This window comes from Orcinus orca, chromosome 3 (assembly GCF_937001465.1).
Source record: "Orcinus orca chromosome 3, mOrcOrc1.1, whole genome shotgun sequence".
NCBI classification, from domain to species: Eukaryota; Metazoa; Chordata; class Mammalia; order Artiodactyla; family Delphinidae; genus Orcinus; species Orcinus orca.
Window position 1 is genome coordinate 50,884,025 of NC_064561.1, and position 12,476 is coordinate 50,896,500.

The 12,476-nt window shown below is 44.9% G+C and overlaps 1 protein-coding gene across 8 annotated transcripts in view; it reads left to right on the forward strand.

The window, feature by feature from the left end:
• The first annotated feature begins 827 nt into the window (after nucleotides 1–827).
• The window catches only part of EBF1 (EBF transcription factor 1), a 394,973-nt gene continuing 383,324 nt past the window's right edge, over nucleotides 828–12,476 (forward strand). For 4 of the 8 annotated variants that reach the window (XM_012537168.3, XM_033407907.2, XM_033407910.2 and 1 more), the window contains exons 1-4: nucleotides 829–1,812; nucleotides 3,983–4,139; nucleotides 4,703–4,766; nucleotides 5,398–5,453. In XM_012537168.3, coding sequence (XP_012392622.1) covers nucleotides 1,679–1,812; nucleotides 3,983–4,139; nucleotides 4,703–4,766; nucleotides 5,398–5,453 — 411 coding nt within the window. In that variant the 5' untranslated portion in view covers nucleotides 829–1,678. Of the gene's footprint in view, nucleotides 1,813–3,982; nucleotides 4,140–4,702; nucleotides 4,767–5,397; nucleotides 5,454–12,476 lie in introns of all 8 variants that reach the window. The other 4 variants (XM_033407906.2, XM_033407908.2, XM_033407909.2 and 1 more) reach the window with 2 other exon arrangements.

Sequence of the window (12,476 nt, forward strand, 5' to 3'; positions counted from 1 at the left end):
AGGTAAACGGTGGTTTACCTATCCCGCGGGATGCTCCAGAGAAGTGAGCATGTGAGGACAGTGCCTAACGCCGGCGGTCTCCAGGCTAGCCGCGGAGCGAGAGGGGTTTCAGTGACTTGACTAGGGGCAGAGCCCGGGTCCCCCACTCCCTGGGGATCCACAGCGCCTTGCTTGCCGGAGCCCAGGGTCCACCCCACCCTCCCAGCGTGGAGGCAGTGCCGTCCGCGAGCTCCCAGCGCCGATCTACACACCCATTTTTCCAACCCACCACCCCCTCCTCAAAGCGAAGAGGTGGGCACCTGGCATGCGCGTCCTGCTTTTTCTGCCCGGGCTCTCCCGTCTCCTCCACTTTTGCCCCCGACGTCCCAGAACAGCGGAGCAGGACACGGCCCTGGGAGGGCGCAGCCTGTGCGCCTCGAGCGCGCTCAGGGCGCGGCGAGGATGCTTAACAGACTGCAATGGCCGGGATGCAGACCCCAGCTCAAATCCCTGAGAAGAATATCCTCCTCCCCTTCCTTCTGTCTCCCTTCTCCTGCCCGGCTCTGCCCAGCTCAGCCCCGCTCCTCTCCAGCTCGGACACGGGTACTAAGCGATCCTTCGCGCGCCACTTTGCGAGGAACTTTGGCCGGCTCCCCTGCGCCACCCGGAGAGGGATGTTAATGAGGGAGCGTGGCCCTGTGCTGAGAGCCAGTAGGCTCCTGCGCCGCGATTGGCTGAGGCGAGGCGGAAGGATGACGTTATGCAAATGAAGGGGCGGGTCATTGCCGCGCGGGCCCCGCCTCCTCCCTTTGGGGTTAGTGTGCTTGTGTTTAGCTCTGGGGAGAGTCAAACTGGATTCCATAGGGAAAGCCTGCAAATCACTTCTATTTTAGCAAGGAGAAAACAGAATCTCCATTCAGCAGGGTCCACCTCTCTCTCTTTCTCCCTCTCCTCTCCTCTCCTTTCCTCTCTGTCTTTCCCTACCCCCCTCCCCCTTCCCCCCACCCCACTCTCCCTCTCTGGTGTATCTGTCTATGGCAACCAGCGTCCTCCTCATCTATACGCACTGAAAGGAAAGAAACATCTTTGGTTGGGAGAGAAGGAGGAAAAAAAAGAGAGAGAGAGAGAGAGAGAGAGAGAGAGGAAAAACTTGCCTGGTTGTGGAAAATGACACTTGAAGTAGCAAAGCCGGCAGCGCGAGTTGAGTCTATTGTTTCTTAAATTGCCATCAGGGTTTTTTTTTTTCTTCCTGCTTCTTCAAGTGAACGGTACCTCTACAAAAGGAAACTCCAGCCCCTCCTGTCCTCCACCGGCCTGTGATCATTACCAAAAAAAAAAAAAAAAAAAGAAAGAAAAAAAAAAGAAAAAAAAGCACCCAAACCAAAAATTAACCAACCAAACAACCCCCAACAGCCAAGCATACATCTCTATTTTTTTAATTTTGGTCTTTTTGTTGGATTTTCCCTTCCTTTTTTCTCTCCTTTTTTTTTTTTTTCTTCGGGTTATCGCTCAGTTTTGAGCGAAGGTTTACATTTTTAAAAAATTTGCTTTCCAGCCCGTCTTGATCTTCTAGCGCGAGTTCAACAACTCAAAAAAAAAAAAAAATTCTCTGGCTGGCGTTTTTCTTTCCTTTTTTTTTTTTTTTTTTTTTTCAAATTTTCAAGGGGGAGGAGATTTTCCACAAGAAAAGGTTGTTTTCATGTTTGGGATTCAGGAAAGCATCCAACGGAGTGGAAGCAGCATGAAGGAAGAGCCGCTGGGCAGCGGCATGAACGCGGTGCGGACGTGGATGCAGGGCGCCGGGGTGCTGGACGCCAACACGGCGGCGCAGAGGTGAGTACCGCTCGGGGACCGCGGCCGGGGAGGCAAGCCGCGAGCAGCAGAGCCGGGAGGTGGTAGCGGAAGCCGCCGCCGCGGGGCCGGGCCGCGCTCTTGCGTCTGCCGCTCGGCTCTGCTCGTCTCCGGGGCTCCGCTCTCCCCGGCCGCTCTGTCTTGGTTGCCTGCGGCCGCAGAGCCACGAGCTGCCTGCGAGGAGCCCGCGCTTTACCGGCACTTTTCCCTGCCTGGTCTGTGACTGTTTTCATTTTGTTTTAAGCCTGAAGAGGCGTCTCACCAGTATGATGTTGGATATCTGTGTTTTTCTGTGATTGCTGTTTCTTTTCAGGCCGCCTGTCTTTTTTTTCTTTCCTTCCTTTTCCTTTCCTATTTTCTTCTTTCCTTTCTTTTTCTTTCTTCTTTCTTTTCTTTGCCTTTTCTTCTCTATTTCTTTCCTTCCTCCTTTTCTCTCCTTCGTTCTTCCTTTCCTTCCTCCTTTTTCTTTCTTTTCTTTCCCCCCTTTAAAAAACTTTCCTTCTCCTTCCTTTCCACCCTTTCTTCCTCCCTTTTTCTTCCTTACTCCTTTTCCTTCCTTTCTTCGTTCCTTTCTTCCTCCTTTATTTCCTTTCTTTCCCCCTTTCTTTTCCTTCCCTCTTCCTTCTTTCCTTCCTCTTCTTTCTTCACTTTCTTCCTCTTTCCTCCCTCTTCTTTCTTCACTCTTCCCCTTTCCTCTTTTTCCTTCTCTTAACTCCATTTCTCTCCCCTTTTCTCTTTCAGTTTCCCCCTAGAATCATCTCTTATTTCTCCTCTCTGGTTCTCCCTCCCTCTCCCTTTAGCTTTCAGTTTTTCTTGGTCCACCCGAAGAACAGCAACTCCTAACTTTAATTCTGATGTCTCTTAAAAGTCTTCCCCGCCATCTATGACCAAGGCCTCTTCTAGCCCCTCTGCCACTCTCAGCTCCTGCATGCTAGGCTGTATGGCCTAGAGGCACTGCTTTTGGAGATTGACCCGGGGGAACTTTCCTGGGCACCCTCAGTACCCATTCTGGGGACTCCTGGTCCCAAGTGAGAAATGGTCCCCCCCCTTTTTTTAGGCCACCAGCTGGGCTTGGGGGAATGGGAGATATGTGGCTCCATGCTCTCTCCGGCCCAGAGAGGGCGGAAGGGGAAGAATGAAGATGACTAATTACATCATCCTCATCTTCTCCGGGCTGGGGACAAGTGTCCACAACACTGTTCCCATCCCCGATGATAATAAGGATGGGGGTGGTTGGCAGTAAGAGTGAGTTGGGTAACTGGGCTAGAAGCGAAAGTGTGTGTGTGTGTGTGTGGCGCGTGCGTGTGTGTGTGTGCGCGCCCTTGTGTCGGGCAGGTCGGGCTGTCAGTGGCCGCCCTGCGCCCCTGGTGCCCCAGGCTCCAGCCCCCGGGAGGGCGCGCTCAACCCTCAGCCCTTATCCATAGGATTTCTGGAAAGGGTGTGAGGATTTCTGCGGAACAGCGAAACTTTGTCAGGACAGGTCTTTTAAAAAAAACACCCAATTCCCTTTCCCACAGCGACCACTCCTGACTGCTCTGAGTTCCACCCACAGATCCTTTTTCTCCACATGCTTTATTTGTGGGGGTGGGGACAGACAGCTTCCCGAGGCCGGGCACCCGCGGCTGGCCGGGGGCGGGGAGGGGGCGGCACATGAGGTTTCCCGGAGGATGGCTGCTGCAGCGAGGAGCTGAGCATGTTCCCCATCCATTCTCACCTGCCCACGGGAGATTCGAGGGAGTGGCGAGAACCAACTCCCATGCCCACCCTCCCTTTAAGTTGTAAACGACCGGCTTTATTCCACGATCGCGCTTCACCTCATGCACCGCTACTTTTCTTCCTCCCCACGCAGCGCGCGTCTGGTCGGAGTAAACGCGTACAGCGTTTTATCTCTTGCGCAAAACCCAAACAAAACTTTCACACCTCTTCGTCAAGTTCGGGGGGCGCGCAGGTCTTCGGCGGGGAGGACTGGGCAGGCGAGAGCACGCATGTCCCGTCGCCGGGTGGGCCCGGGGCGCCTGAGGGGGCGTGTAGGGAGCCCACAGGGCGTTTTGGGGGGGCAGAGGTGTTTGAGGGTTCGCGCGTGTGTAAGAGGTGACAAGGGGTCGCGGTTGTTGTCCCGCTTAGCCGTCTAACTCTGCGTCTTTGACCGCAGCGGGGTGGGTCTGGCCCGGGCTCACTTTGAGAAGCAGCCGCCTTCCAATCTGCGGAAATCCAACTTCTTCCACTTCGTCCTGGCCCTCTACGACAGACAGGGCCAGCCCGTGGAGATCGAGAGGACAGCCTTTGTGGGGTTCGTGGAGAAGGAAAAAGTAAGTGGGTTCAGCGCCGCTGCCCCTCGCCCCCAGCCGGGGAGCAGGCTCAGGCGCTTCGGGAGGCGAGCTCCTCGCGAGTGCAAAGCATCCATAACACACTCCCGCGCGGGGTCCCCCAAGCCACTTCCCGTTCTGGGCGAACCCGGACTCCTAGTTCCTGAGGTTCTGCTCCAAAAAAGCTCGTGCTTAGTCCCCAAAGATGGAGAGAGGCGAGCCCGTCTTCGCACTCCAGAGTCAAGGGCGCTGGGGATGAGCCCGCCCTCGACCGCGCGACCACGCGTGGCTCCTGCCTCTGCTGGCCCAAGCTCGAGCCCCCAGGCCCTAGGAACGGGATCTCCCGTGCGAGCCCCACGGAATTTTTTAGAAACTTAGAGGGAGCAGTAAGGGTCGGGAGGGCGGCAGAGGGATCACAGTTGGCCACAATTTCTGCTGCTCCCGGGCCTGTCCGGCTCCCAGGCCAGGGGTCCCTGCTTGGGGAAAGTTGCCTCGAAGTCTGTCCACTAGCTCACGCCGACCTCTCTCCTGCGTCTCTTGTGTCTTTGCGTCCTGCTGCAACCCAGGAAGCCAACAGCGAAAAGACCAATAACGGGATTCACTACCGGCTCCAGCTCCTCTACAGCAATGGTGAGGTTCCCGTCGGGTCTGCGCCGGCACCCCGGGGCTCCGGGTGAGGGTAGGGGGCGCGGGGAGCTTCAGGTGGACGAGAACCCTGAGCAAAGCTCAGTCGTCCGCCATCCTCGGGGTAAAACGGCCTCTCCTAAGTTTCTCCTGAAGAGGTTTCACCTGAGGAGGCCCTGAGTGGCTCGAGGGCGGCGGCATTAGCGGACGCGTACCTGGGTCCAGGTGTGGCGCCTTGGCCCCCGCTGGGCTGCTTTCTTTCTTCTTCCCCTTCCTAAGGCCGGGTTCCGCCGCTTAGCGTAGACTTCATGCCCAAGTCCCTTGAGTTCAGGGGGCTACAGCGGTCAGGGCCTTGGTGGCTCCCGGAGAGCACGCAGAGGGACTCCAGCCGTGGGAAGGGAGAGAACCCAGGTGGGGGTCCGCCTTATTCCCAGCTGCTGTGCTTGAGGGTGGGGCCGCCTTCCATATGCGCTCGGGCTGGGCCAGAGGCCCTTCTCCGGGAACTGGGGAAGGGGGTCCTGGCTGCTTCTCCGGGACAGTCGGAGTTCCATCAGCCTTGGAGCCCCATTCTTTGTTTCCTGCAGATCCTCTCTCACTTAATTCTCCTTCGTTCCCCTGTCCCCCGCCCCTCCCCCAGGAATAAGGACGGAGCAGGATTTCTACGTTCGCCTCATTGACTCCATGACAAAACAAGTAAGTTTCTTAAATTCGCGCCCCGGGGGTGACTCTACGGCCGCGAAATTTGGGAGAGTTTAGAAGCTGGCTACTCCTTAGCGGGAGGGCTGGGACTCGAACTCTCAATGCCAGGGCGGACCGCGCTCTCAGCGCAGCCTTCCAAATGCCCAAAAGCACGTTGACTCGCCGCGTGGAGGAGATGGCTCGACGTCTCCTTCTTTATAAGGGAAATTCAGACCTTGTGATTTAAGACTACGCGGAGTGCTGCGTGGGGAGAATATGGGCTGAACTTCCTTTGACCCGGCCGGGGAGCCCCAGGGGCGCAAAGGTGCGCAGAGACCCTCGTGCAGATCGGGCTGAACTAGTGAAACCCAAACCATCAGGGCCTCCCCCGGGAGGCAGAGGTAGAGGAAGCGGGTGAGGGGCAAAGGCAGCTTCCCCAGAAACGGTGAGATGGTCTGAGAGCGCACTTGACCCATTCTACACATTTTTTAAAAAAGAGATGGTGGTGGTGGTAGTGTTGGAAGACGGAGCGACAATTGTTAGAAGATATTTTGCAAAAATCCTCCTGGCTTTTGCCTCCAAGTTTGGCAAGAAGCCAGGCAGCATGAGTGAGCTTGTGGTCTTAAAGGTACATAGACGGCGTTTTCTTTAGCTCCCAACACGCGGGTGCCAAGCAGTATACATTAAGGTTGAGTTATGGTTCAAAAGATACAGTTATGAGCCGAGTCAGAAAAGAGGTCTGACGTTTTTACGAGGGGCAGGAACATTTTTTCTTTTTAATTTTAAGAAAAAGTTTAAGAATTAAATATCTGGTTAGGTAGTTGGAGGATTTTGTGACAAAAAAGGAGACAGTTTTATTGGGTGGGAGAAAGAAATCAGAACAAAGAGAAAAGTTACCCATTGTGTACTGACCACCAATTTAGTGAGAGGGTTAAAACTGGTTTGCTTGATTGCGATTTAAAAATATTCCCTTTAAAATAAGGGATGTAGTTTTCATAGATACTGGCTTGGAAGGTTTCAAATTAGAGAATACATGCATACTTAAAAAATGTTTTTAGATACCCATGGCTTAAATATGTTGTACAAAATGCACGTTAATAAGCTGTTGGGAGTTTTAAAATCTGCTCAGCAAGAACCAATTTAATAACAGCTAATTGTAATTTTTACCTTTATTTCATTGTGAACCAAGTAAAAAGCATGAGGGTATGACATGTATTTTTTAAAATGATAAATACATATCTCTTGAAATCTATTTCAAGTTATTAGCCTAAAATATTTGACTTTCTTAAAGATCTGTTTTATTTCTTAGTTGATAGTTCAGAGTAAACGCACATTTATGCTTTTACTCTTGGTATTATTATTGTTTTTTATTATTATTACTATACTGGTTCTGATCATTACATAGGATAATTCCCTTTGATTTGGACTCTCTGTATTTTGTTAAATTTTTTTCCTGCCAAGCAAAAAATGCAAAAGCCTTATTTCAGTAACTTTTTAAAAAAATGATACAAAACAAAAATGTCTTAAGTGGAATTTTGTTGTTAAAAAATTGTCTTCGATACCCTGGGTATCTTTTCCTGCCATTCCCATCAGAGGAAAGAAAAGATGGGAGGGGGAGAAGGAAAGTATGATTTCTAATACATATTCTTTATGTACTTATTAGAGTTTATTTTTTAAAGACTAAAAACTCCCCACAAACCAGTATGTAAGGCCTGTCCTACTGTGAAACATTGGCCACTTAAATATTAAATTATCGGCAACTCTATGAAGTGAACAGTTGTAAGGCGCACAAAATTAGGACATGTTTGATTTTAGGCCCCTTAAACCAAAAGTGCCACAAGAATTGATCTTCCCATTATGAGATGAACTGACTTTACACACTCTTCTAAGTTGGAAGAATAATCTTGATTTTTATAAAGCAATACATCTAATATCATTTTACTAACAAGGTCATAGAGCTTAAGAAAAACTTTGGCTAAGGCATTCTTTGACTGCTTGGTGTCATAAATTCTATCGGTGGTGGGGGTGGGAGTGGGACCAGAATAAGATATAGTGTAGTAATAGCAGGTATAAGAGAGTTACTTGCCATACTGTGACATCTCACTGAAAGTTAAAATTATAAATGTAGGCAATTGTATATTTTGGTGGGGAGCGACCTGAAAAAAAGGCTTAGTAATTATCTGAATTTAGTCTAAAAATATCAAGAAAAAAGATTTTTCCAGGCATACCTGTTTGCTTTCATAATAGTTGTCTAATGCCTTCTCTGTAGCTTTTACTTTGAAAGGCAATCCCTGCCCGTTATCCGGTTGCTTTTTCCTTGATTATGTGCTGTAAGAGTTTGGGAAGTAGGTTAGCTTCTTGTGTACACAGCTAATACAATAGTCTTCAAAAAGCAGATCAGCGCGAAGAGCATGACTTTCCTTAGCTGTGACATAATTATTACGTTTTAGCTTTCATGAGTAAAACAGTGGATTCTCATCTAGCTTGAAATTATTCTGTGATAATTAAATGCCAAGTCTGATTTTTAAGTTTCTTAAATTTTTTATTTTAGTTAAGTGTGCAGTGACCCCTTCAATCAGAAGTAAGTCTTGACATAAGGTGACCAATTAAACGCTTACTTCTTTTTCCCCTGTGAAATTATTCCAGGTAGATAGACTCAGGATTTTGATATTTAGAGTGCTGAATGGAATAATTACAGTGATGTGATGAGTTCTAATAACATCATAAGTTTCAGTGGGAGTATCTAAGCAGAGTTCAAGTGTCTTCTCTTAGCTGCTTATTTATCGCAACGTTTTTCACATCAGAGATACAGCTTTATGTATGTGATGTCATATCTTTGACTCAGAAGTTGGGGTTAAGACTTGAAGGGAATCTTTGGCAAGCAAAATTCAAAACTAGCTGTGCACTTTATATTTTCATAGAATGTTCGTGATCTTGGGTGGAGTTAGCAGCTTTGAGATCAAACAGAAATGTACTCAATCAACCAAGATGTATTGGTATGACACAGTATTTCACACCTTTTCAAAGTGTCTCATTACACTATTTGGGGTAATGACTCTTAATTTTTGACTCTACCAGGAAAGGGAAAGCTTTATTAGAAGTGAATGTGTAAGGATCTGAGCCCTCTTATCCCTATGCTTTTCTTATAAAACACTAAGGATATAATTATATTTAAAATATTTGTCCACCAGCTAGAAAATAAGAAGCTTGCTTTTGGGAAGGGTTTTGCAAAACCAAGTTTAGCTGGACTAAAAATAGGGTTTTTTTTTTTTTTTTGTCATTGCTGTTTTTGGTATTCCATTAGTGAGCATGCAAAAAGGCCTGTAGGATCCAGAAGTTGATGGCTGTTGCATCCAGAAATGGTATCTACTGCAGAAACTCAAATGAACTCAGTGGGAGAGGTCTGAGTTTTAATGTGCCTCAGTTCAGATTTTCCTGTAGTATTTGAGATATAATTACATTCTGTGATTGCTTCAGTGAGTTATCTTTAAATAGTTTTTTTTTAAAAAAAAAAAACAACCTTTAACTTATCTGCCCTCTTACCATCTTGCTTTGAAAAAAGGGACATTTTTATAATTCAAAGAAAGAGTACCAAATTCCATAAAGTTATCAAAAACAAAACATTCCCTGCCCCCAAACCAAAGCTCTTTTTTGGAAAGGGAAAAATAATAGTCACATAATCTTTTTGTGTATGGATTTGAAGGTAGGTGATATGGTGAGGGGACCCCTAAAAAGTCCCAGCACTGTGGGAAGTCTAAGGTACAATAATTAGAACTGCTGTCATAGTTCTCTTTCCAGCTAATCTTTATATATTTGTTTTGATATTCCCGGTATTTCAAGTTATTGATGCAAGTGCACTTTTTCCGATTGATTGTTTCATCATGTCCTGCCACAGCTACGTAGATTTGATTAACAACGCTTTCTGTTCATGGTTCTTCATTGGTAGATAAACACATTTTTAGTGTATCAATAAGTTCCTAAGGAATTCAACTAGGCCAGCAGAGAGGTTCTTTCATGTATTTGGGGAAACAAACAAGCAATGACAGGGCAAGTTTATAGTTAGGAGCCATATTTTAGCAGCTTTCTCTCTTCTTTGGTAACATGTCAAAAATGCAGGTGATTTGAATTTCCTTGCACATAGAGGAATGAAGAAGTTTGGGATTTTTATGCATGATCAGGACCTGTGTTTGGGAAAATGTAAACTCATCACAGTGGAAAATGTGTTGTTTGGAGTCTGGGGGTGAAAACAAAGCTGATGGTTTTGGAGAGATTGCCGGAGCCAGATGGCCTAGTACTTTCCCAGTCTGGCGGTCCAACTGCTCCCTCCTGGATAATATACAGCCATTTGTTCGGGGATATTTACGCTAGAGCTGTTTCCATGTGAATGTTTGAACAGCATTAAAAATGAACGTATTAGTAGTGATGCATTTATCGAACTTGTATGACTACACGGATAGTCTGTTCTTGTGTCTTTACTTATATTGCTGAGAGGAATGAAGGAGGGTCTGGATGTTGGTGAATTGTTTATATAGTTGTTGAGCAAGAATGATTTGGTCTTAGTTATTAAAATATGTAAGCATTTGGAAACTAATTGAGGTAATGGTAGCACCTACCTGGAAGCTCAGTTGTGAAAATTAAATGAATTCATACATGGAAAATGCTTAGAACAGTGACTAGCATACATTAAGTGCTTAATAAATTAGCTGCTTTTATTATTTTACTATTATTACTATTATTACCCCATTGAGTTGACAAAACCAGTTGTATCTACTAATATAGATGTAAATGTAGTTATCGTATGAGTGAAATATCTTTTATTACTACTAGAAAAAGAAATATTGCATGATATTGTTAGAATGATTCAGTTTTTATCTTGGTGTTTGAATAATATGAGAGATTTTATTTCTTTGAGACACAAAAGATGCATTCTGAAGCTAACTGCTTTTGGTACACATTCTCTTTTTATTCAGGGCTGTGATGTAACTGAACAGCATACTGAATATGATATCATTCCTTTGCAACTTTCCTAATTCAGTTCTGCAAACAGGCCTGCTTAGCTGCTGAGCTTAAATTACATCTTTGTAATTTGTTCACCAGTAGCTAAGCTGCTAATTGAAGCAAAATAATTTTTTATTTTATTTCACTATTAATTTTGGATTGCTGTTTGACACAATTGTTTATGAAACGTCAATTTTGTAGTGTTTTCTTTGTCACAGGTTAATTTTTAACTAAGGCTCCCTCACATACTGGAAATTTCTTGAACCGCATTAGCTAACACTTTTTTTTATTTTAATGACAAGAAGTGGAACTTGGTGGTCGAAAGTAATGATTAATATTACAGCATGTTGATAATGTACGTGTTCATATTTTTTTATTAGTTTTGATTCTCGGTAATTTGCTGCCAAAGTCGTGTTGACAGTCTGTATTTATAGGACACTTTACTTCTGGTTGAAGGAGATACTTTGTACATTCATGAATGTATTCTTTAAGGTGACAAATTAGGTTTAGCCTTTTATTTTGTATTTGGAAAAAAGAGTGATGTATTTTCAAGGTTACTGTTTTGATTTAAATGGAAAATTAGGAGTTTTTGTTAGTTATAGGTAACCTATCTACCTGTCTTCCTTCCTTCCTTCCTTCCTCCCTTCTTCCCTCCCTTTCTTCCTTCCTTCCTTCCTTCCTTTTTCTTTCTTTCTTTCTTTTTCCTTTCTTTCTTTTTCTTCTTTCTTTCTTTTTTTCTTTCTTTCTTTCCTTTCATTATCTTTTTCTGTCTTTCTAAATTAATGATGACAAGTCTCCGATTGTTGGTTTGTAAACCAAGAAAGACTCCTAATGAAAACATTTTGTTCCTAAAAACCTTTCAGATTTTAATGAACCAAAGTCAAAAGTATTCTCCTTGCTCACTTTATTTTTGCATGGAACACAAAGAGTTAAAATTATTAGAAAAGTAAACAAAGAAAACTGTGCTCAATTCTCTGTATTTCTTTTGGCATCCCATTGATCCCTGTGTAAGTTCACCATCTATTTTTTGTTTTACTGTGTGGTCTTTATCCATAGTAAGTTTCAATTAACTTTTAAGACCCAGTGATATTTTAGAAAAGTGGAGATGAACCACAATTCACAAGATGCTTTCTAAAACAGTGGCAACAGAGGCAGATTTTTTCTATTGATTGATTTCTTTTCGAAGTTGGTATAGGTTAATGTGTAATTGGGCATTTGAAACTGATGGCATTTCATCCTCTCACAGCAAATCTTCTGGCACTGTTGTGTAAGGATGTGAAAGTTTAACAATTCCTATTTTTTCCTTCATTTTTGTTATTATAAAAAACTATTCTTGAAAAAAACCTCAATCAGAAAGTCAACAAAGTATTAACAATAATTGTGATATTTCCATTATGCTCATTAGAGGAGAACGTTAAGAAAAGGGAGGCTAGTATATCAGAAGAATAAACCTGCTCCAAATATGTCAAGTTTTGACAACTTGTTTATCAGTTTCACCAGGTTTTTAAAGTTGAGATGAAGTTTGTGCTGTTTATTCTTTTACTTTTTTTCCTGTACAAGCATTCCTGCCACCTTAAGGGATTTATTTGCATTGGCAGGATTAATGTAAACATCGTTTTCTATTTTATTGTATTTTGTTGTTGTTTTTGTTGTTTCTTAGGTTAAAACCTCAACTTGCTTCACCATCAAATCATTTATTTAAATAATGTATTTGATATGCTTTCTCTCCCGCTCCCGCCCATCTCTGTAACAGGCCTCCCATCCTTACTGCTGATGAACACACTGGTTTCTTTAAACCACTGTTATTTTTGTCACTCTCACAGCAGACTACCTTCCTCCCAGTGAGCAGATGCATGACTTACTATGGAGGATGAAGATAAGCCTTCTTCTTGGTGTTCCATTGTCTAGGTCCTAGACCAGCTGTCTATTAAAATGGTTTCACTTAAAGTAGTCAGTGCTGTTTATATGCTTCTGTGATCTCCCAACTGATCCGGCCTCAATGAGCTTCACTCACACCGCACAGAGGCACATATTTAAATT